At 44.9% G+C, this 23,885-nt stretch overlaps 1 protein-coding gene across 7 annotated transcripts in view; it reads right to left on the bottom strand.

The window, feature by feature from the left end:
• LOC144948706 (clathrin coat assembly protein AP180-like) overlaps nucleotides 1-23,885 on the bottom strand; it is a 142,924-nt gene that overhangs the window by 41,378 nt on the left and 77,661 nt on the right. For 4 of the 7 annotated variants that reach the window (XM_078878385.1, XM_078878388.1, XM_078878391.1 and 1 more), the window contains 6 exons: nucleotides 18,668-18,751; nucleotides 15,130-15,201; nucleotides 6,879-6,968; nucleotides 6,216-6,287; nucleotides 2,205-2,351; nucleotides 847-993 (listed from right to left, as the gene is read on the bottom strand). In XM_078878385.1, the coding sequence (XP_078734511.1) occupies nucleotides 847-993; nucleotides 2,205-2,351; nucleotides 6,216-6,287; nucleotides 6,879-6,968; nucleotides 15,130-15,201; nucleotides 18,668-18,751 (612 nt within the window). The remainder of the gene's footprint in view (nucleotides 1-846; nucleotides 994-2,204; nucleotides 2,352-6,215; nucleotides 6,288-6,878; nucleotides 6,969-15,129; nucleotides 15,202-18,667; nucleotides 18,752-23,885) is intronic. The other 3 variants (XM_078878389.1, XM_078878392.1, XM_078878390.1) reach the window with 3 other exon arrangements.

Raw genomic sequence — 23,885 nt, 5'->3', positions numbered from 1 at the left:
AACAACTTTTATTTTACCAGGTAAGGCCCCACTGAGCTATGTAGCTCTTTTTCAGAAGTGGCCTGGCTATCACAAATGACAGCTCAACCAAGTGGCTTATCATTACATGGAAATTTATAGCAGCCAAATACTCTGAACGCGTGATGTCGATGGTAAATGTGAAGGGAAAAACCAGAGGACACGGAGAAAATTCCACACGACCACGGCTTGGGAGACGGGCAAACTCCAAATATATAGCAGGAGTCAGGGTTGTGATCGAACCCACGACCTCCTGCATACCAGGCGAGGTAGTTTTCAGGGGGGTCCTGCCAACTGTGTACAGGAGTGAGGCGGGTTGGTGTGACATCGCTAAACGTATTCCCCAGCTGAGTAATTTTACAGTAAATTTTCAGCATTGGGATATTTGGCCAAAGCCAATTACATTGTTTGTCCATTAGAGGTTTTTTTTGGGGTTAAATGACACTGGTTGTAATTACTACCAGCCTCATCATTTCTGGCTATCGCCTGATGAGGCTAGTTGTAATTACCGGCAAAATGTCAAACTCTCCAACGCAGGTGTGTTGTACTAACTATTTGGCACTTTTTTTACGTGCCAAACCTTACTAATTGACTGTTGGGTGGTGGCAGGTTTAACGACACATTTGTGCGATATAACACCAAAAAAAACCTCTTATGAATAATATTGGTCGCGAAAGCCTGTGTGTCATACATTGTTTTTTCAGTTTTATTATTGCGACGGGTTGTATCCACTCTGCGTCAATTGGGAAAAATTTGGTCAAATTCCACCTCACACACGTGCGGTCGAGTTGGTGCACACCGACGAGCATGACAAGGCCCCCTACTCACTTCCAACAAGGTTTGCCAGCGACGAGTCAAGATCGTTTGCGACGAGCTTGCCAGTCGCCTGCTGCGCATGTCCTAGAACTTGAGGCTGCATCTGCGGTTGCTGCTGCTGCATGCTTGGTAGAAGCATGTCTCCTATGAGATCAAATCCTGCAGGTCACAACAACGTAGACACACACACCTGGGTCAGCCACCATATCTACCATTAACAAACGTCGAGCAAAGGCCTCCAAGGCACGCAAGTAGGGAGCAGTGTTAACACGCCTGTGATCAAATCGGGGACCGATTTTAGCAAGACAACCTGGAGGAGCCTATGGGTCAGTTGACAAACCGAATCCCACTGGGTGATATGTATAGCCAGAAACAGAGTTTAGATAAAATGGGATTAAAGTGCAATATTTAAATAACACTGCACTATTATCAAGCAACTGCAGTTCTGGTATTAAGGTTGAATCCAGCATTAAACTGCTTGCTTGCTTTAATGGGGGTGCCACAGTTGCGATATTTCAACTACCTCACATTGTATGCAGAAGGTCGTGGGTTCAATGCCGACCCAGGCACCTTTATATTTAGAGTTTGCATGCTCTCCCCGTGGTCGCGTGGATTTTTCTCCAGGCCCTCCAGTTTTTCCCCTCCACATTTAGAAACATGCGTTTAGAGTATTTGGATGCTTATACATTTCCACGTAATAAGCTACTTCGTTGAGCGATAGCCAGGTCACTTCTGAAAAAGAGCTACATAGCTCAGTGGGCCTTACCTGGTAAAATAAGAGAATTTAGTTTTTTTAGTTTAGCGATTCTACACTCACCGATTCATGATGACTTTTTCAAGTCATTGTTCCCGTACGCGTTTAGGTCGCAGTCTATTCTTCTGGCTGCTCTCATAAGTACTCTAGCTGCACCGCTACTCGATGGAACTTTTTACCGCTCTCCTCACACAGCTCCACCACGAAACTCTTCTGACGATCCAAGAAGCTTTTTAACCCTCCCGTGGCGTCCTTACTCTAGACTTCGGTTGCTCTGAAATTTGGCATCATTTATTTAGCTCCAGGGGTTCCACCTAACCTCTGGCACCCCTTTCCTCACCATTCACTGACTTCCACTTCTCCCCCAACTTCCTGTGCCTCGCACCCCCTCCCTCACTTCTCATTTGGCCCCTGGACCCCTCCTCTGGCGTCTTGGTGTTGCCGAGTTCAATGGACGTCTCCCTGGCAGCCGGCTGGGGGGGGGTGGACACGGGAGGGGGGATTTTGGTGGCGGCCAATACTTGAATGGAGGTCAGAGATAGAATGAGGTTTCACACTCGAAAAACTCGAGCGCACACGGCACGCCCCACGCACACAAGGCACCATGCGATCCCACCTGATGCTTCCTGGGAGGGGGCGGTGGCAGCAGCAGGGAGAATGGTTGTGGGAGCGATGGGGGCGGCTTGCGCACCAAACATGTCGAAGTCAAGCTGCTGGGAGGAGCACCCACTTTTGGGGTCAGACGTAGGCTGCAGGGTCAGTGCTGTGGAGACGCACACAAAAAAACAGCACACAACACCATACTTTGTTAAACTAAACAAAAATCTTAACTATTTTATTTACCGGGTAAAGCCCACCTGAACTGGAAGTTCATTTTCAGAGGAAGCCTGGCCCACACATGAAGCCTAGATTGCGACAAAGCTGTTCCAAGCCGCTTTCTCCTTACTAGTGAGTTTCTTGGGGAATTCATTGCACTCCAGGATCTTTTTTATCTGTGGTCCAACGAAGACACCAGCTTTGACCTTTGTCTCAGACAGCTTCGGGAAGAAGTCTTGAAGGTACTTGAAGGCTGCCGACTCCTTATCTACAGCTCTGACAAATTGTTTCATAAGGCCCAATTTGATGTGCAGTGGTGGCATCACCACCTTCCAGGGGTCCACCAGTGGCCAGTCCCGCCTGTGGTAGTGTGCCTTGGTGTCCCTGCTGTTCCAAAGGCAAAGCTAGCAGGGAAACTTGGTAAAACCGCCTTGGAGACCCATCAGGAATGCCACCATTTTGAAGTCTCTGATGACCTCCCAGCCGTACTCATCATACTTCAAGGCATCCACAGCAAGGTCTTGATGCTGTTGTAATCCACTTTGAGGTGCACTGAGTGAGCCAGGGGAAGAGACGGGTACTTGTTACCATTATGGAGCAGCATGACTTTGAGGCTCCTGGATGAGCTGTCAATGAAGAGGCGCCACTCATTCTGGTTACAGGCGATTTCGATTGCCTCAGACTGGTCACATTGTGGCAGAAGCAGAGCCCATCTTGACGGGTGAAGAAGCTGCAAAAAGATTGGTGACGCTTCCTCTGATCGGCGACTTGCACAATTTTATCCAACAAGTTCCACTGCTTGAGCCTAGACGTCAAAAGTTCGGCATTGGACTTGGTGAGACCAAGATCTCGGATCAAGTCATTTAGGTCTTTTTGGTTGAGGTAGTATGGGTTTCTCTCCTCAGCTCCACCTCTGAAATTGTCATCTGGATCTACAACACCTTCCTCGCTCCGACTTGCTGCTCTCTTCTAAAGGCGGCTGCACTCTCTCCGGAGGAGTGGGTACAGGGAGCTCATGGTAGTGTGGGCACTGGGGTGATGGATGAAGGAAAGTCCGGATACGTGATAGCAGGTGCATTTTTGCCAGGTCTGTCGAGGAGACAGAGTCTGCTCTCCACCTGAGGACGGCTGCTTGCGTTGTGGCCGAAACGTCGTGAGAATTATTTAATTAGGTTTTATTTTTATTATTTTATTATTTCCATTCTACGTGACTTTACCGAAAGAACCAAGAAGATGAATCCCTGCAGTCACGAAAGCTTTAAATCGAAAAATGAACTGGTGGGCTTAAGGCCCCTGTATTTACATTACTATTTATATTACTTGAAAGTTCTAGAAAGTTCTACAAGTTACTCCAAGTATATTTTGCACTGAATCTATCTGGAATGTTCTGGAAAATAGGTAAATTTCAAAATATCACTGTCCTTATTTGGTTCTTTCGGTTAAGTCACGTCTAAAGATAAAATAATAAATTAAATTAAATAATAGAATACGACGTTTCGATTGCAACACAAGCAATCATCATCAGGTATAATGAAATAGCTACATAATATCTAACCAGAAAACTATAGACAGACATATTAGCAGACAGATATCACCAAGATACATACATAACGAGAGCAACACAGGTAACAGAGAGGGGTGATCGTTTCGGTGGGGTGGCCTTAAATAGACAGAGGGGGGGGCGGAGGCAGAGAGAGGGAGGGGGGTTAGAGAAAAAATTAGCATATCAATGAGTGGTCAACAAAACGTGGTGCTGCAAGTACGATGACACGGCAAGCAAGCCTGAAAATCAGGAGAAAGACACTAAAACATTACATTTCGATATTTTACTAGGTTATTTAATTTTAGTGTCTTTCTCCTGATTTTCAGGCTTGCTTGCCGTGTCATCGTACTTGCAGCACCACGTTTTGTTGACCACTCATTGATATGCTAATTTTTTCTCTAACCCCCCTCCCTCTCTCTGCCTCCGCCCCCCCCCTCTGTCTATTTAAGGCCACCCCACCGAGACGATCACCCCTCTCTGTTACCTGTGTTGCTCTCGTTATGTATGTATCTTGGTGATATCTGTCTGCTAATATGTCTGTCTATAGTTTTCTGGTTAGATATTATGTCGCTATTTCATTATACCTGATGATGATTGCTTGTGTTGCAATCGAAACGTCGTATTCTATTATTTAATTTAATTTATTATTTTATCTTTAGACGTGACTTAACCCAAAGAACCAAATAATAATTCCTGCAGTCACGAAAGTTCTAAAATTAAGATATCACTGTCCTGGTCACAAAAGCAAAGTTTGTGGGGAATAATAGCCATTTTCTGTACTTGAGGCATAAGCAATTAGGAAATAACACCTACTACGCAGGAACAAAAAAAATTGCTACACGTCATTATAATAACCTACAGTCTGTTCTATAATGTGGTAGTTGCTTTCCTGAAGAATACCGTTATGGAAAAATCGATTTATAATAATTTATATTGGGTAGAGCATAGTCCTCGATAAACATTTGAGATGCTTATGCAAGTTAAACAAAGACTGAGGTGCACGGTTAGCATCTACAAGCATCCAGCAATATCCCAATGCCTTGTGTGATGCTACGCCGAGGCAACCATACGACCGCTTATTCCTACTTGTGTGACGTAGATCCCTTCACTCGATCACGTTACATCCATTTCGCATCCATGTTATAAAAAGACGGTGTTTCCTAATACATTCGTCACGTTATATCCAATTCGCGTTATGAAAACGCGGCGTTATAGGAGAACAGACCTTAGATTGAAGCATAACATGAAGGGGGGGCAGTGAGCAGGGGATGATGAGAGGGAGGCAGAGGGAGAGAGGAATGTGAGGGGCAAACAGAGGTGATGCACCCAGCTTTCCGGAGACAGCACATGCACGGAAAAGTTGTATCAAAGTTATTTTTAACTATATATGTATTTTGTTTTACCAGGTACGGCCCACTGAGTTGTATAGCTCTTTTTCGCAAATAATAGCAACAACAAAGTGGCTTATCATGTAGAAATTTATAGCAGCCAAATACTAAATGTGGGCGGGAAAAACCAGAGGACCCGGAGAAAATCCACGCAACGGGGAGAAAATGCAAACTCCAAATATACAGCAAGCGTCAGGATCCGATGCACAACCTCCTGTATACCAGGCGAGGTAGTTAACATCTCACCACCTATCCTAGCCATAGATAAGGTGGTGAGGTGTTAGGATAGGTGCGCACCTGTAACACTGTGATGGAGTATGTTAACACATTGGAGAGTGCCAGTGCAGTTTAACATGTTGGCCGCCGCAACCAATATTATTCATAATAAAAAAATAAAAAATTTGGGTCAGTGCCAGTGTAGCAAAGATTGAGGGTATTGGATAACAGAGATATGGTAGATATGGGGAGTTGATTGAGCACATGATCTGGATTGTGGATCACAAAGATTGTGTTAGCAGATCACTCTCTTCACCAACGTTCTTCCAGATCTGGGTGAGATTCTAGGATGGTGAGAGCAGCAGCGCAATCCCAGGAGGATCGGGACTTGAGTTGGCGGTGAGAAACATTAAAGGTATTTGTTGACGATGGGTGGGTGATTGTCGTCGGCAAGAAAATGTGTTAACTACCTTGCAGTGCTCGCATCTCTGTGGGCATTTGGTGGCAGAAGCTTCACCAGAACAAAGAGCCAAATATCACCCAGGCTCACAACACCGCTTCAATACTCACACAATTTTAAGCAGAATGAACATATACACTTAATGATTATGTGAAATGTAAAACCCTGGTTAATCAGAGGAAGTAGATTTTTTTTTTATGTTACCTGCGAAAGGATCAGGAGCTGGAGACGTGGCACAAATTGGCACAGCCCCCTGCGTGGGAGATCCAAACGCATCTACATCCGCAACATGTCAAGAACACATAAATGAGACATGTTAAGCATGTCATGCATATTATTGTCATTCCACTGCTGCGTGCAGGACTCCCATGTCACGTGGCTCACAGGGATAGTTTGACTACTTCCCAATGCTGGTCCGCGTGAACTGATGAAGGCATGGAGCCAAGATAGATGTGAGAACATAGAAGCACAATACAACAATGGATGTTGCTGCACTGCCCTATGTTGACCACCACATAACACAGCACGGTGGTCACCTATCCAACCCTGCTTTGCTTTCAAGATTCGACAAGATCAAGTACAGATAGATTCAGCCATAGATAAGTACTGATTACTGCGGACTGATAAAATATAATATATATAAGTCACCTAGTTAAAATTGTACATATTTCATAACATGGTGCAGTGAAGCAGTGACTGTACCAGTGTCATGCTTATTATAGCACATTAGCTATGCATGGCCACGTTCCCACGCTTCAATTCGTAACATGATCAGCAATGCTCATCTCTGCAATATGTAGACTAATTTTACTGGCTTCCCACTCAAGGATATTCAAGTGAAGCATAGCTCATCTACTACAAGCCTACCTCCTAGAAGGTCTATAGCAGGAGCAGGGGACGCAAAGGATTCAGATTTGGCAGGAGATGTAGTCGAGGATGGAGTTCCAATGAAAGCTTCTGATGTATTTTCAATAAACAAAGCACAGGCAACATATACACACAGTTACTAATGAATGAAACCGCATTTCACATCACCCATACATGAATGTGTCAATTAACAATGTGGACTCCCTTGCAAAGCGAACAAGCAAGAGGTGTTCCATCTCAAATAGATTTTTTCAGGGTCAAGTAACTTACTTAACAAATCATATAAAATAAAATAAATATGGCAATTGCTCTTATAAGTGACACCACAAGCCTTCATGTGTTATTTTCCAATATACGTGCCAATGTAAATGTAGGTATACCGAATATGAATTGCACTGAAGCTGTATACTTTCCACACTATGGGAACCTCATTTGCCAGTAAAAATATGATAATTGGTTCTTTACCCTTCTATCTGGCAACAAAACTGACACCTTTTTACAAGGAGTCATGTTTGCATAGACCGCAATACCTGCAGTCATAATACAAACAAAAGAACATAACTCTGATAATGTGCACTGTCCTTAAAGTTGATTGATCCACACCCGAGACAGCTTTCCTTAGAGCCTAGTCTCATATGGGTTGGACCAGATGACGCCAAAAGGCGCACAACTCAAAGACAATGCACCATCAGAGTATGAGAGCTCGGGGCAAGCATCTACATGCATCTACATGATGTCACCCGCATGCGGCAGCGTCACGCAGTGTGCCTGCTGACGTCACGCATGCCCCCCCAACCATCCGCGTAGGCCGTGTATTAATCCAAGACGAATCCAAGTCTCGGGCAAAACCGGGTAGTAAAGCTAGTTGAGCATAAGAATTTATTTAGATCGATGGATCAAGATATAGTTCCTGTGACATAGAAGCACAGGAGGTCATCGTGAAATGTCTGATGCCACCCCATCTTGCCATCACTTATCCAAGATCCCACACATCTTGCAACATCGAAAGAATGCCAAAGCCTACTCTTACACTATCCGACCTTGTGGTTACAGACCTCTGGGTGCCACTGCAATGCCCGTCTCGGTAACCTGCCCACCTGCATACTGTATATGTTTCACTCAAACCTTCCCATTTCTGATGACATCTACAATGCTTTCCTGCGTCGTGTGTGAGAATGTAGTCACGGGGTCAGGACCACCCTCAGGTCCACCATCTCGCTTTCGCACAGACAACAACCGCCATTCGCCATTAAGTGGCAGTGACATCACCATGACACTTGTGCCAGGCCAGGTGCACTTTAAGGCCACGTGAAGTGTTGAACGCCTGCTGGCAGGTCACAGGACAGACCGAGGTGCCATGGGTTGACTGAGATGACTGGCCGATGCCCCACCTGTGCCCCCTATTGTGCTAACTACGCAAAGACACACACACGTGCGCGCCTATGAAGGGGGTGGGTGGCCAGTGCCATGCATGGCCGCTTTTGCCTCCATAGTGGTGATGTTTACACACACACACCGCACAAGGTACTCAATTGAGGCCGGGTTAACCTAGAGAAGGCCAGTTCAGATAAACGTCACAAATAGACACACATGAACACATACACTGTCACAAATCTGCACGCAGAGGCACACAATATCACAAATGCAATAAGGTGCATGCATGTGTGCGTGTCTGAGTGTTCATGTGTGTCCAAGTGAGCAATGGCGGACTTGAGGGTGGTCCTGACTGCCCCTAGGTTCTCATGAAATTTACACAATTATTCTTTAGCGAATCCTGTATGGAATCGGAGATAGGAATCATCATGGCCTAGGGAAAGTAGACTTGCGCAAGTCGTTCGGTACTTAGACCGCGGATTACTTGTGTTACACTACATTGGATGAAACTAAATTACTTTTAGGACTTAAAATCCTTAAGTTGCGGGTGCTTAAATCCTTCAGGCACGATTGCATGAGGCAGGTAACAATTATATTTGTGGTCGAGAAGAAAATCCAGGTCAAAGATACTCCTATGTCACCAAATAACATATCTGCCTTGTGCTCCCTTTTCACATTTGACATTGATGTTGCAAATGAACGAATAGAATCTTCAAGCTCAACAGAAAATGTCTCCAGTGAACCTCCATGTTCCACCTCCGCTTCAAGGTGGGTGATGGGTAGTCATTAAAATGTACAATAATTTGAATTTTGCCTAAGTCTCAGTATAAATAATTTATAACAATAAAAAAACCCTCTTAATTTGGATTATTTTCACCAAGTTCACTTATTTACTATTTTATATTTTGTACTTGTGCTGTACAGTAGTGAATTGTGGCCCCTTTTGCTGCGATCCACGCAACTGAAGCTTTCACTCTGCAAGTGCCGTTGCCTTGTTCCCTATTGCACTATTTGTGGTGTGGAGGAAGTCGGAGCAAGAGTAGCAAAGCAGAAACAAGTGCCGAGTTGAGCTCTGCAAGTGGGAGTTGGATGGACCTGCTCATGGCAAGTGAGCATCTGCAAAGTAGATGAATCAACAGTCGGATTTACAGAGAAACACGGTAAGGCAATCAGGGAGAGTGTGGCAACAAGAGCACCGATGACCGCCAAAGTAGTATCATCATCTTCACCCCCATAATCATCATCAGCCAAAGTAAATAAAACTTCCAAATGTACGGGACCATTAATCGATTTGTTTTGTTGTACTATGAGTTCTTATCTATGTCAGGAGGTCAGGCAACCAAAATAACAGGAAGATACAAACATTTTCATTTGGTAAAAAAACCCCCTCAATATTCTAGAACCGCCACAATGCACTGTGTGGTGAATACGAGATGGTGGTCACGGAGCGATCCAGAGCCACCGCATGCGTTTCCAGAGCCGTAGGTTGCCGACCCCCGATCTATTGTTTAATGTAATTAAGTATATGGATGTTATTAATGTGTACAGTACAGGATGAATCTTATGAAATGTTTACTTTTGTACGCTGTCAGACACAGGAACCTTTGCCCCCCCCCCCATCCATAAACTTAGTACAGTATCTACATTACATAATTCTACTTTTACAGATTTTCAAGAACAGAACCCGTAACAGAAGTCGAGGCCTTACCGTATTTTGGTCATCAATATATTAAGTGTGAATTAAATGTTATGTTACAATCACATCGAAATGCAATAAAAAAAAACCTAGTTATTTTCAGTTTATCCAACATTTCCCCAATAATTTTGACTTAGGAAGGTGTTGCTGTACAGTAGGATTAAATACATGTTTAAACTTTGTGTCCCCAAATTTTTGGGCACCAAATGAGAAAATTGGTTTTTGGATTTGCCTATGTACAAGCTTAAAAAACGATATACCACATTTCTACTTTGGTGGTTGCAACTATTTGGGAGCAACATATAAAATGGTTCAGATTATTAAATCTCATGCCATATTTGATTCAGAGCCCTTCAAAACGTCAAGATACTCGCTTTTATCACACCCAATTACCAGAAATATTGGCTTTTAGATTTTTACAGTTGTGTAAGTGTAATAAAGGACTCCTTCACACTTCCGTTGTTCTCCGTGTCCTTTATTGGGTTCTTCCACGCACCCGCTGTTCCTCGTTCCGGCCTCGCCTTCCGCACGTCCGTGCGCCCCGCGCACGCTTCCCTGTGGCTCTCGCCCACGCCGTCACCTGGCTCCCTTCCGTGTGCACTCCCTCACCCGGCCCGGCCACACCGCTCTTCGGGTACTCCGCATACGCTCCCTTCTCTGTCTCTCTCCATGCGATCCCGCACGCTCCCCTGTCTCACTCCGTGCGATCCTGCACGCTCCCCTGTCTGGCCTCTCCCCACGCACGCTGCATTCCCGTGGGCGCCTATCCCTTCTCGACCATGTGGCAATGGCGCCACGGCTCCTTCCACCCTCCTGTGTGGATCCCTCTTTGGTTCTGACTCTCTCTTCCCCTTCTCCTCTTCCGGCCCTCCTCTTATATCCCTCTCTCCCACGTGACCCAACTCCACCTTCCATCCTGCCTCTGCCTCCGCCCCCTCCATTCACCCTGCTCCCATTGGAGCGAGGTGAGCAGTGGCCCCTCCCACACGCTCTTACTACACCGGCGCGTGTGAGCGGCGCGGAGGCCGGCAAGCCCCTGTCCTTGCTTGCATTACACGACCCCCCCCCCCCCCCCGATGAAAAAGCCAGCCGTCCTCGGCTGCAAACGGAACAAAAATAATGCGAGCAACACACGACACAGTCATAAAAAGACACTGGAGATTATAGTAACAACAATTAACGAAAGGAAAGGGATTTAGACCGCGTGCGAGTCGCCGGCCCGTCCCGCACGGGGCCGCCCCGCACGGGGCCGCCCCCCCGCGCGGACCGCGGCCGCGACGGGGTTTTAGGAGCGACGGGACTGCACTCGCCCGCCGCTGTTGGAGGCCCGTCACTCCCCACGTCCCGTTTCCCAACAGGGCTCGTCATCGAGTCCTCCCGCGACTGCGTCCGAGGTGGGGTTGTAGGGGCAGCGGGGTCAAGTGTCCCCGTCACCGTGAAAGGCCCACTCGGAGCAGGAATCCTCATGTCCGGCAAGATCACAGCCGGTCCCGTCTGTCGTGGTTGTTCTTGACGCGTCGCAGCCTTGGCAGGGGCCTCCTGCTGGAGCGGCGGGCGAGGGCGAGCCCAACATTCCCTGGCGAAATGGCCCCGACGGCCACACCGGAAGCACAACAGATCGGGCCGCCGTCCAGCGCCCCCCCTGTCCTGGTGATCTCGCAACGGTGGTCCCGGCCCCAACTCCGCACCCCCACGAGTAGGCGGCTGGGTCGCGGCTGCCGTCAACTCCGCAGGCCTCCTCTCATCCGGCACGTACACGGCCTTGGACGGGTCCCATCCCATGGCACCGCCCTCGATCTTGGGGCTCCCCGTCCATGCTGTTACTTGCTTCCAACGGCGCAGGTTGAATTGTACGTCCAGGCACTTAGCCGCTATCCGGGAGGTCAGTTGTTCGTGACCGCACACCGGCATAGGGATGCCCAAGTCCCTGGATAGCTCCAACATCTTCCCTAAAATCAATGGCTCCAACAAGTCCAGCTCCGTGTCCGGGTATGCGGCCATAGCCAACTCCAGGACTGCACCCCGAAAAGCCACAGGAGATTCCTCCGGAGCCCGTTGCCGTTGAATGAACCTGCGATGAGCATCGTCCGGGGGCTCATAGGCCTCTGCCATCTCTTCAAAAACGGCCTTGAGCGTCGTCTTTAATGGAGCGGAAAAAACGGACCGATTCGTCCTGCCGACGCTCCTCGATGACTTGCAGAGCCTCCGCATCCGTCCACTTCGCAGAGCGGACCGCCGCCTCGAAGCGGCAGGCGAACGCACTCCAGTCGCCTCCAATGGAAAATTATTTCAGCGTCGTCAGACGATGACTGCGGTTCCCCGAGTCGCCACAATCCGCTGACGGAAGTCGACACGGTGACGAGACGACCACATCTTCCCGCGTTGACAAGACGGTAGCTGCACGCGGTAACAAGATGGCCGCTTCCCGCGCCTCGTCCACGGCCCTGCCCAAGATGACGGCTTCCCGCGCTTCGTCCACGGCCCCGCCCAAGATGGCGGCGTCTTGCCACGTGGCGGAGAAGGCGGGAAGCGTCACACGGGCCCCAATGGCGGACGGCTCCCCACTCGGTCGATCCGGCCTCGTCGTCGCCGTCACCAGGGCGCACAGTTGTGTGAGTGTGGCCCGCAGCAACTCCAGTTGAGCCGTGACGTGTCGCCAGCCCTCCTCGGAGCCCGCTGCAGCAGACGGCCCCGCCGCTCCTACGACCTCTTGCACCCCCAGCGTGTCGCCTGTCAGCACCTCGCCTCCTCCTTCTGTCGTCGGGAACGCCGCTGTTGGTGGACTCTCGTCTTCGTCGTCCGAGGATGGAGCAGGTACGATCCTCTTCTTCAGATGCTTGGAAATCTTGGTTCACTTCTGACACCAGTGTAATAAAGGACTCCTTCACACTTCCGTTGTTTTTTTCTTCTTGGTTCTTTCGGTAAAGTCACGTAGAAGGAAAATAATAAAATAAAAATAAAACATAATAAAATAATTCTCACGACGTTTCGGCCACAACGCAAGCAGCCGTCTTCAGGTGGAGAACAGGTCTGTCAAGTAGACAGAGTCTGAATGGCACGCCCCAGGCTTGGAGCGACTATTTATGCTGGGATGGAGGGGCGAAGAGCGCTTTGACAAAATAATTTGCATATCAAGAGGAATTTAGCATATTTATGCAGATATGCGATTAGTACTACTTGTGAAATGCGGAGGTTTGGCGAGGGGTTTAAAGTCATTATGCCCATGCATTATGCAGGATTAGCAGTATCAAAGGGAGGGAGTAAGGTTAGAATTAATAAAGGGAAGGAATGTTAATAATATGGCGCCGCAACTAATATGCTTATTGACTATACATTGTAATATTACACTATGTATTATTCTACCCACTCAACTGTATACCACACTGCTATATATTCACTATAAAATTACGATACTATATATTACCTTATACATTGTATTAAACATTACACTTTAATACTATTCATTACATAATATGCTATACACTATACCATTAACCGTCGCGTGAAAGGTACTAAGAGGAAGCAACGAAATATGTCAATGGGAGAGTGGTGGTAGGAAGCTTGCAGCGGAGCAAAGAATCCATTCCCTGCGGAGTACTACTTGTGAGTAGTACTAATCGCATACCTGCATTTCCCATAAATATTTTAAAATCCCTCTTGATATGCTAAATTCCTCTTGATATGCAAATTATGTTGTCAAAGCGCTCTTCGCCCCTCCATCCCAGCATAAATAGTCGCTCCAAGCCTGGGGCGTGCCATTCAGACTATGTCTACTTGACAGACTTGTTCTCCACCTGAAGACAGCTGCTTGCGTTGTGGCCGAAACGTCGTGAGAATTATTTTATTATGTTTTATTTTTATTATTTTATTATTTTCCTTCTACGTGACTTTACCGAAAGAACCAAGAAGATGAATCCCTGCAGTCATGAAAGCTTTAAATCGAAACTTCCGTTTTTCTCCGTGTCCTTTATTGGGTTCTTCCACGCACCCGCTGTTCCTCGTTCCGGCCTCGCCTTCCGCACGTCCGTGCGCCCCGCGCACGCTTCCCTGTGGCTCTCGCCCACGCCGTCACCTGGCTCCCTTCCGTGTGCACTCCCTCACCCGGCCCAGCCACACCGCCCTTCGGGTACTCCGCACACGCTCCCTTCTGTGTGTCTCTCCGTGCGATCCTGCACGCTCCCCTGTCTCACTCCGTGCGATCCCGCACGCTCCCCTGTCTGGCCGCTCCCCACGCACGCTGCCTTCCCGTGGGCACCTATCCCTTCTCGACCACGTGGCAATGGCGCCACGGCTCCTTCCACCGACCTGCGTGGATCCCTCTTTGGTTCTTACTCTCTCTTCCCCTTCTCCTTCCGGCCCTCCTCTTATATCCCGCTCTCCCACGTGACCCAACTCCACCTTCCATCCTGCCTCTGCCTCCGCCCCCCCCATTCACCCCGCTCCCATTGGAGCGAGGTGAGCAGTGGCCCCTCCCACATGCTCTCACTACATAAGTATGTGCAACTTATTAACACGATATATGCAGCCAACCGTGCTAATTGGACGTGTAAAGCATACAGCCAAACATCTGTGCTAAATTAAAGCTGTCTAACCTTTCTAGACCATTATAATGTATATCGGTAACTTACTCACAACTGGACATTAGACATGTAGTTTTGAAAATGTCCCCCAATTGTCCTATTCAAGGCACGTCATGAGATTAAGAAATGGCCTTTTTAAATTATTGCAGAGCACTGTGTCACATCAGAAGATGATACCACAGACCGACTTCGAGTCACTCCAATATAATCTTTCATCCAAGAGACATTTTCCCTTCATGTTCTATTAGGTCACTTTGCTACGTTATTCAGCATATTACACAAAGTGGAACTCTGCAATGGGGCGTGATATATTACTCGAAAAAGCAAATGTACACAGTTCTGCGATTAATGTAAGTTTTACATTTATGGAAAATGGTCATTCACTTGGCACATTTAATCACACCATTCAGACTTTATTTGAAGCTGCATTTCAACTGCAGCAATGATTTAAACATCATATTTGATTGTATTAAATTAACTTCATGAACAAGCTGGCCACATCTGAAATATATGCAGAACCTGAAAACCTGTTATAGATCAGCGATGTTGATGTGAAGTTACGATGATAAATTCAAAGTAAAAAAACATATAAAAATCTCACCGGCAAGGAGATCTGATGAGGCCGGTGCATCAGACATGGGAGATGCCCCACAAGGTGGGGATGTAAAAACGTCTTGGCAGCAAGCAACGTGCACAGAGTTATCAAAACAGGCAGCACCGAGGAAAGAAAGTATTGTAATGTCAAATGCTAGAAGATAAAATAAAGACGTGGTACTTTTGTATACAAACATGTTTTTTTTTATATAATAAGTAGGTTCACAAAGCAAGGGCCGCAGTTCACCATGCATGTCATTGTAAAGGTGCCCATGCCACATTGACTCATGGGAAGCTTATGCACAGAAGCCGATCTAGCCACCATCATTGTGGACAAGCAAATATTTACACTCCTTTTGTCTCTGCCAAATATTTCTTCAAGAGCTGGAATATGCCAGATGTATGCACAAAACCAAAGTAACTAAAACATTGGCAAACATATTGAGAAGGCAATTTCTTCTTTAACCTGCACAGGCACCACTTTTATCAGCAATGGCGCAGTGATTTACAAAGGATACAATTTCAGAAAAAGGATTGAAAAGTGAGCCTCCAAATACTTTCCAACTGTGTTGTGAAATTGTGCCAGTCCATGCAATAATTTAGAAAAAAACTTTCATGTGTAGAAATCCCAAATAACAATACTATATTAATCTACATTATTTCAGTAACTCGTCAAACTAAATAACAAATTAAGGGAATGCCTTGCCAATGGAATGTATAATATACGAGGAGGAATCATTTAACCCATGAAAACCTAACAATGAAGGCGAGTGCAAAAAATGAACGTTTTCATAAACAAGCAATTCATTGGCATGCGATTCCCCACAGCATGAATTATGCAAATTATGTAAATGAGCATGAACAATGGAGCTAAAACAGGACGATGGCAACTCAACCATTACACCATAAACAAACATGCTTTAATGACCTCTCACGATACAGTTCTGCAGTTTCAAATGGGTAGATATTTAATTGAAACAACTTTTCATCGATTGCTTAAATGTTTGACAACCATCTGTTTATGTCAGCCTCCTGTAGAGTTCATGAGAGCCCACATTACTTTGAGAGGAGCTTGGTCATTCCCGCAGCGTACAGAATGTAGATGTTGTTATCGTGATAAAAAGGACGGACAGCGTCAAGCATTAGTAATAACATTTTTAAACTGTTAACCAGGTTTCCATGATGCTGTGTGAATTATTTAGTTAGAGGCATTCGGTGAAAGCGGTAGAAGCTTATGCACCGAGTCTGCAAAACATGACTTTAAAGAGTGGTTTTATTTTATATTGCGGTGGCCATGACAACAAAGAATGACATCCCCCTGCATCTGCAATATTTAACTGTAGTTACCGTCAGGTATCATGAGTGGGGGATATATCGGTCATCACGGTGTAGGGCAAAATAAAGGAACTAGGCTGCTGGAGATGCATGATGGGACATTGCACATTGTCCATTCCCGGTGCCAATAGTCATACATGACGACACGGATGTCACCAGGTCCTAACCCTGTGATGTCGATATGGAGTCGGGTCTAAAGTCCGTGGGCCAACACAGAAAGCAACGATTGTTCTTGAGGAAAATATTTTTTTTGTCTCTCTACAGTTCCTTCAGTTCCTCAGAAGTCCCCACCTGGAAAACCCCTCTGACTTGCTATTCAAATCACTTGTTTACATTGATTATTATTAACATGCTTGTTTACCCAGAAAAGCCTCAGAGTCTCATTGCTTTTTCAGGAGGGTACTGGCAAGTTTTTGTAGTCGAGGGCGATGACTGCTGTGTATATTCCATTTGAATAATTTGCAGGTATTTTTTTCACATTTGGACCCTGACGCGGGCGCACAATGGCCTATTCTTGCGAGTGGCATCACAGGATCTTTCACGTCCAATGTGAAGCAGACATCGCATATTTTGACAGTGAATACACTCGCAGGAATAACCACGTTGGTCGCTGGATGTGAACCATGAACACCTCTGTTAACTTTTTTTGGTATTTATTTCATATTTTTCCTGCAAATGTTGAGCAAAAAATTACCCCCAGGAACATAGCCCTCATACATATTATATAGTTTGGTCAATGGTAAAATAGGTGTCGATTTACATTGTTTGGCCCAACGTCACACACATCTCCAAAGTAAATAGAGGGCTTACTGCATTTGAGAAAATGTTCTTCATTTAATTTGGCACTGGTCCAGGAGCACATGACTAGATCCAATTCTGTTTTTTTTTTCAGTTGATAGGCAACAATCTGGGCAGCCATCTTGCATATGCCTAGACCAGGGGCCGGCAACCGAAAATAACAAAGAGTCATTTTATATGAATTCGGTAAAAAAGCTCAATATTTCAAGAGCCGCTATGCATGCGAATAACATCACGAAGCAGTCCTTAAAGAGCAGCTTTCAGCTCGGGAACCAAAAGTTGCTGACCGCTGACCAAGGTCATCCCAAAATTATCTCTTAGTATGGAAACTTGTGATTTCATTAAAGGCCAAACTTATCAGAAATATCGTATGGCGCATGGTCTAGTGACAATCATGAATGCAATCTAACTTGAATTGTGGAAGTTGAAGGATATCCAGAATGTGCAAATCCTTTCATACGACTATCTTTCACGTGTAAGCCCAGTGCTGCGCACTCTGGATGAGGTGGACAATTCTCCGAGTGTGTTCTCATGTCTCTATGGGTTATATTTGCAAGATATTTTCTGACTGCTGTCAGCTCAGATTTCACAACATGATTTAAAAAACACGTGTAAAATGTATTGCTCTAAAATATAATAATTCTTACAAAAAAGTGAGCGCCAAGCCATGTTAGGCCAAAGACTTGAGTAAATTGCAGTTATTACCAGGACAGCAGAGGGAAGTCCGTTGTAAAAACTCGAGTGTACAACAGCTGCAGAATTGGGCTCACATCACAAACTACTTGACAGAAGCGAGTGACGCCGACGGGTTAAAACAGGTAAAATGTGCACGTGGATGCATCGAGGCTGAATATTTTCCAAGCGTGGTATAAATTCCATTGAAAACATTTTACAACAACTTGCAACATTTGGGAAAAACAAAAACAAACCACGGGTGAAATTATAAAACCGGTGTGGTTTGGATAATGGCGGAGGCATTACATCTGGCATTGAAAATGTACACAAAAGCCGAAGCTTTCCCAACCACAGGTAAGGTATAAAAAAGCAGCCAATAATGAGGACAGAGAATACCAAAGTAGACATCCATGAGCAATGATGGCTCTTGCTATAGCAAACAGACCATGAATGTTGGGGTTGAGAGTTCAAATCTTCATCAGGGTCAACAGGCCTCCCATCACAATCGTTAAAACAATTTCCATTAAGCTCACCATTAGGAGCCATGTTTCTCCATCAACCAAGCTACAATCCTAACCAACAACGTATTAGAGCTACTTAAACACCAGTGGCGACATGCAAATCACCATGCACATAAACTGGCGACATTCCCTCCAGGTGGTTTTGAGCAGCACAAGACGGGGGATTGAGAGGTTGGGGCGCAGACCACAAAACACAACACTCAATGCACATGGTACCTGGAGCCAAGAAGTCTACGTTGGTGGGGCCTTCCGGCTTAGGAGACCCAGCCCGCGTGGGCTCGGGCAGGGAGCCGAACATGTCTGCAGAAAGCAGAGCGGACCACCCACTCGCAAAGCACTGCGGTTCACGCTTACATTGGGTATGTGCACCTTTCGTGCAAACCACAAGCTGAGAAGACTTTAGCACAACTTCAAATGACAAACTCTGCCGGAAAACTCAAAAAGCACATGCAGTAATGAGCCAACATCTCGGGCAATGGTCCTACAAAGGGTAGAGATACAGAGGTCAAATGCTTATAAGAGTTAGTGACCTTTTCCAAGTAATTTTTTGCATGATAGTTATTTTTAAGCCTTTTCAACGGAGGTTGAAAGCACAAAAGCTGGCCATCCATCCGTCTGCCTGCCTGCAACATGAGGGAGGTCCTGATTTTTCTCGAAAGATGATAAAATATAAAAACACAACTTTAGTCCAAGGTTATGCTGCTATTAAGGACTTACCCAAATGAAAACCAGCCATATTGATAATGGTTTCCCAAACCCACAAACTTTTGTTAATAGTTAATCTAACGTGGTTAACCTATGTCCTCTAATCCACGTGTCCTTTTTTGTCGTCCCAATGCATTTGCAAGTCTACACCTCTCCATGTTTCTATGCACCCTCTTCAGTTTTCATTGTATTTGTTAACGTCTAAATTTGCGTTCAGCATGTCATGGCAGAAATATGATTAATTAACACAAAAACTTCAGGACGAACATTTTAGAAAACTATTAAGGATTCATGCATATGCATATACTTTCTTCCTTGTTGTATACTTGTGTTTTATTCGTTTAAAAAGGTGAAAAAAAATCTGATAATGAAAAACTATTTATATGAATATTGCGCCTCCACTTTAAACCATTTTCCCCCCAGACTTCACTGTAAAATGTTTAAATTAAAATCAATCTTCGATTTTTCCTGTTGTCGTCACTCTTTGTCTGCTCTGAAAATGGGTACTCTGCACAGTGTAGACGTTCTGCATATAGTTCAATCTCAGGTCTGTGTTAGTTAATAGTGACCATGGTGGTAAAATATCTTTAGCCGATGCTTCTACACCAATTCCAATGTCGTCCCTAACATGTAGATTGAAAACTAATTTCTTTAAAACGTATTTTTGTGCTTAGTTTGTGGTCCTGCTCCTCACACCTTCGATGAGCACGGTTGGCTACATATGGTGCAAAAGAAGTTCTACATACATACATATATAATGCTACAATTATACTCCATTTTACCTACAATTGCCATTGTCAAGAGAGAAACTTCAATTTGGGACTTGTAGGTGAGAGTTAACCATGCTGTGAGTGAACATCTCTAGAAGAAGATATCACAGAACTAGTGTGAAAATGTCTTCAACTGGGTTTGCATTAAATTTCGATTTAAAGCTTTCGTGACTGCAGTGATTCATCTTCTTGGTTCTTTCGGTAAAGTCACGTAGAAGGCAAGTAATAAAATAATAAAAATAAAACATAATAAAATAATTCTCACGACGTTTCGGCCACAACGCAAGCAGCCGTCCTCAGGTGAAGAACATGTCTGTCGATAAGACAGAGTCTGAATAACACGTCCTCGGCTTGGAGCGTCTATTTAAGCTGGGAGGGAGGAGGAAGAGCGCCTTGACAAAAGAATTTGCATATGAAGAGGAATTTAGCATATTTATGGGAAATGCAGGAATGCGACTAGTGCTACTTGTGAAATGCGTAGGAGGTGGGCGGGGGGTTTTCAAAGTCATATTATGCCCATGCATTATGCAGGATTAACAGCATCAAAGGGAGGGGGTAGGGGTAGCATTAATAAAGGGAAGGAATGTTAATAGTATGTAGCTGCAGTAACTAAACAACCACGTAAAAAGCTAAAGTATAAACTACATAGTATCATCAGTATGCTAAATATACTCTCAATAAGCTGAGCTACTAACCGTAAGTAATACATTACAATTCTAGGTCGCAAAAAATATAATATGCTTCCAGCTAAACTTTTTCCTTACATCACACGGGTCTATCCCGTACTATATGCTGCCATAGACAAACCCAACATTAAATTGTATACTGTATTACTATACACTACCCTATGTCTTAGAATAATACATAGTGTAATATTACACTGTATTATTCTACCCACCCAACTGCATACCACACTGCTGTATATTCACTATACAATTACGATACTATATATTACCTTATACATTGTATTAAACATTACACTTTAATACTATTTATCATTATACAATATGCTATACACTATACCATTGACCGTCGCGTGAAAGGTACTAAGAGGAAGCAACGAAGTATGTCAATGGGAGAGTGGTGGTTTCGACAATCAAGGGGATTTCCCTGTCCCCAGACGACCTGCTTGTCAGTTTTGATGTGGTTTCCTTATTCAAAGTTCCTGTACCTGACACCATCGCAATCATTGAAGACTTGGTTCATCAAGGACTGAATGCTGGGGTACCCCCCCTGGTGAGACACTGCTTAACCAATACATACTTCACCTGGAATGGTACTTTCTACAAGCAAACTGAGGGCACCCCAATGGGCTCCCCTCTATCTCCGGTTGTAGCCAACGTCTTCATGGAGAAATTTGAGACTGACGCCATCCAGACTGCCACTCTACGCCCGACCTTATGGAAGAGGTACGTAGATGACATTTTTGTCATCTGGCCACATGGCCGGCCTGCTCTAGACCAATTTCTCGACCACATCAATTCCATACACCCAGCCATCAGATTCACCATGGAAGTCGAAAAAGATGGCAAGCTACCCTTTTTGGATGTCCTAATTAAAAGGAGACCTGATGGTTCAATGAGCCACTCTGTCTACAGGAAAGCCACCCATACAGATGCTTACCTAAAACCGGATTCCCACCACCATCTTTTCGGTTTTAGGTAAGCATCCGTATGGGTGGCTTTCCTGTAGACAGAGTGGCTCATTGAACCATCAGGTCTCCTTTTAATTAGGACATCCAAAAAGGGTAGCTTGCCATCTTTTTCGACTTCCATGGTGAATCTGATGGCTGGGTGTATGGAATTGATGTGGTCGAGAAATTGGTCTAGAGCAGGCCGGCCATGTGGCCAGATGACAAAAGTGTCATCTACGTACCTCTTCCATAAGGTCGGGCGTAGAGTGGCAGTCTGGATGGCGTCAGTCTCAAATTTCTCCATGAAGATGTTGGCTACAACCGGAGATAGGGGGGGGGGCCCATTGGGGTGCCCTCAGTTTGCTTGTAGAAAGTTCCATTCCAGGTGAAGTATGTATTGGTTAAGCAGTGTCTCACCAGGGGGGGGTACCCCAGCATTCAGTCCTTGATGAACCAAGTCTTCAATGATTGCGATGGTGTCAGGTACAGAAACCTTGGTGAATAAGGAAATCACATCAAAACTGACAAGCAGGTCGTCTGGAGACAGGGAAATCCCCTTGATTGTCGATATCACCACTCTCCCATTGACATATTTTGTTGCTTCCTCTTAGTACCTTTCACGCGACGGTCAATGGTATAGTGTATAGCATAATGTATAATAATTAGTATTAAAGTGTAATGTTTAATACAATGTATAAGGTAATATATAGTATCGTAATTGTATAGTGAATATACAGCAGTGTGGTATACAGTTGGGTGGGTAGAATAATACATAGTGTAATATTACACTATGTATTATTCTAAGACATAGGGTAGTGTATAGTAATACAGTATACAATTTAATGTTGGGTTTGTCTATGGCAGCATATAGTACGGGATAGACCCGTGTGATGTAAGGAAAACGTTTAAAAAGTTTAGCTGGAAGCATATTATATTTTTTGCGACCTAGAATTGTAATGTATTACTTACGGTTAGTAGCTCAGCTTATTGAGAGTATATTTAGCATACTGATGATACTATGTAGTTTATACTTTAGCTTTTTACGTGGTTGGTTAGTTACTGCAGCTACATACTATTAACATTCCTTCCCTTTATTAATGCTACCCCTACCCCCTCCCTTTGATGCTGTTAATCCTACATAATGCATGGGCATAATATGACTTTGAAAACCCCTCGCCCACCTCCTACGCATTTCACAAGTAGCACTAGTCGCATTCCTGCATTTCCCATAAATATGCTAAATTCCTCTTCATATGCAAATTCTTTTGTCAAGGCGCTCTTCCTCCTCCCTCCCAGCTTAAATAGACGCTCCAAGCCGAGGACGTGTCATTCAGACTCTGTCTTATCGACAGACATGTTCTTCACCTGAGGACGGCGTCGTGAGAATTATTTTATTATGTTTAATTTTTATTATTTTATTACTTGCCTTCTACGTGACTTTACCGAAAGAACCAAAAAGATGGGTTTGCATTATAAACTCCGCACAATGGATGTTGCACAGCAATTAAAAGCAACTTTAACATTTCTCAAGAGTTGGAATAAGCCAAATAAAGTGAAAGAAACTCAATTGGTTTAAAGCCCGAGCGAGAGTGCCTGCGAGAAGGGGAGTCTACATTCTAAGCGGCGGCAACTCGGTGCAACACAAGAGGGGGGCCCCCGAAAAAAAATAAGATTGTTCACTTCATTGAATGAGACGGTCAACTCAGCAAAACCTCTCGTGTCAAACATCACATTACATTCCTCGGATTCACATCTTAGCGTTAAGCTCTTGCGAATATCAGGTATTAAACAAGACTTAAAACTGAGGCTCTTGCTGATCCCGCACCACCTGTTGCTTAGACGCTTCCAGCACAAAGAACTCACTTAAAGCAAAGTAAGAGATTGAGGTAATTACAGTAACGGAGGTCTACTCAGAATTACCAAAGGAAATACAGACGACATAAGGAAGTGTGTCCCCTACTCTGGTACGCTAAAATAAGACGTGCAGTAAACATTCAGTTGGGTTACAAATCTACAACAATTATTTAACCAGGTAAGGGGCTGGATGAAAGTGTAAACCATGGGTATCCCGTTAATAACTAATGCAAAAGAGTAATTATTATTAAAATAAAAATGTTGACCACGACATGGGCACACAGTAAAGATGCTGTAATATTACAGGGTCTTTAACTTCCAAACTGCAGCAGCCGGTGCACTTTCATAATTTCCTGCATGCGTTACCAAGCAGTTACAGAAATACCGCGAAACAGTTCGTGAAGCTTTGATGGGTAAAATTGGATGTATTATTAATTTTGGCGTAAATGTGTACTTTGCCCTCTATCGGATC

The sequence above is a fragment of the Lampetra fluviatilis genome, chromosome 50 (assembly GCF_964198595.1).
Source record: "Lampetra fluviatilis chromosome 50, kcLamFluv1.1, whole genome shotgun sequence".
In the NCBI taxonomy this organism is placed as follows: domain Eukaryota; kingdom Metazoa; phylum Chordata; class Hyperoartia; order Petromyzontiformes; family Petromyzontidae; genus Lampetra; species Lampetra fluviatilis.
The sequence above is the reverse complement of the archived record's forward strand: the minus strand, read 5'-3'. Positions and strand labels throughout refer to the sequence as shown.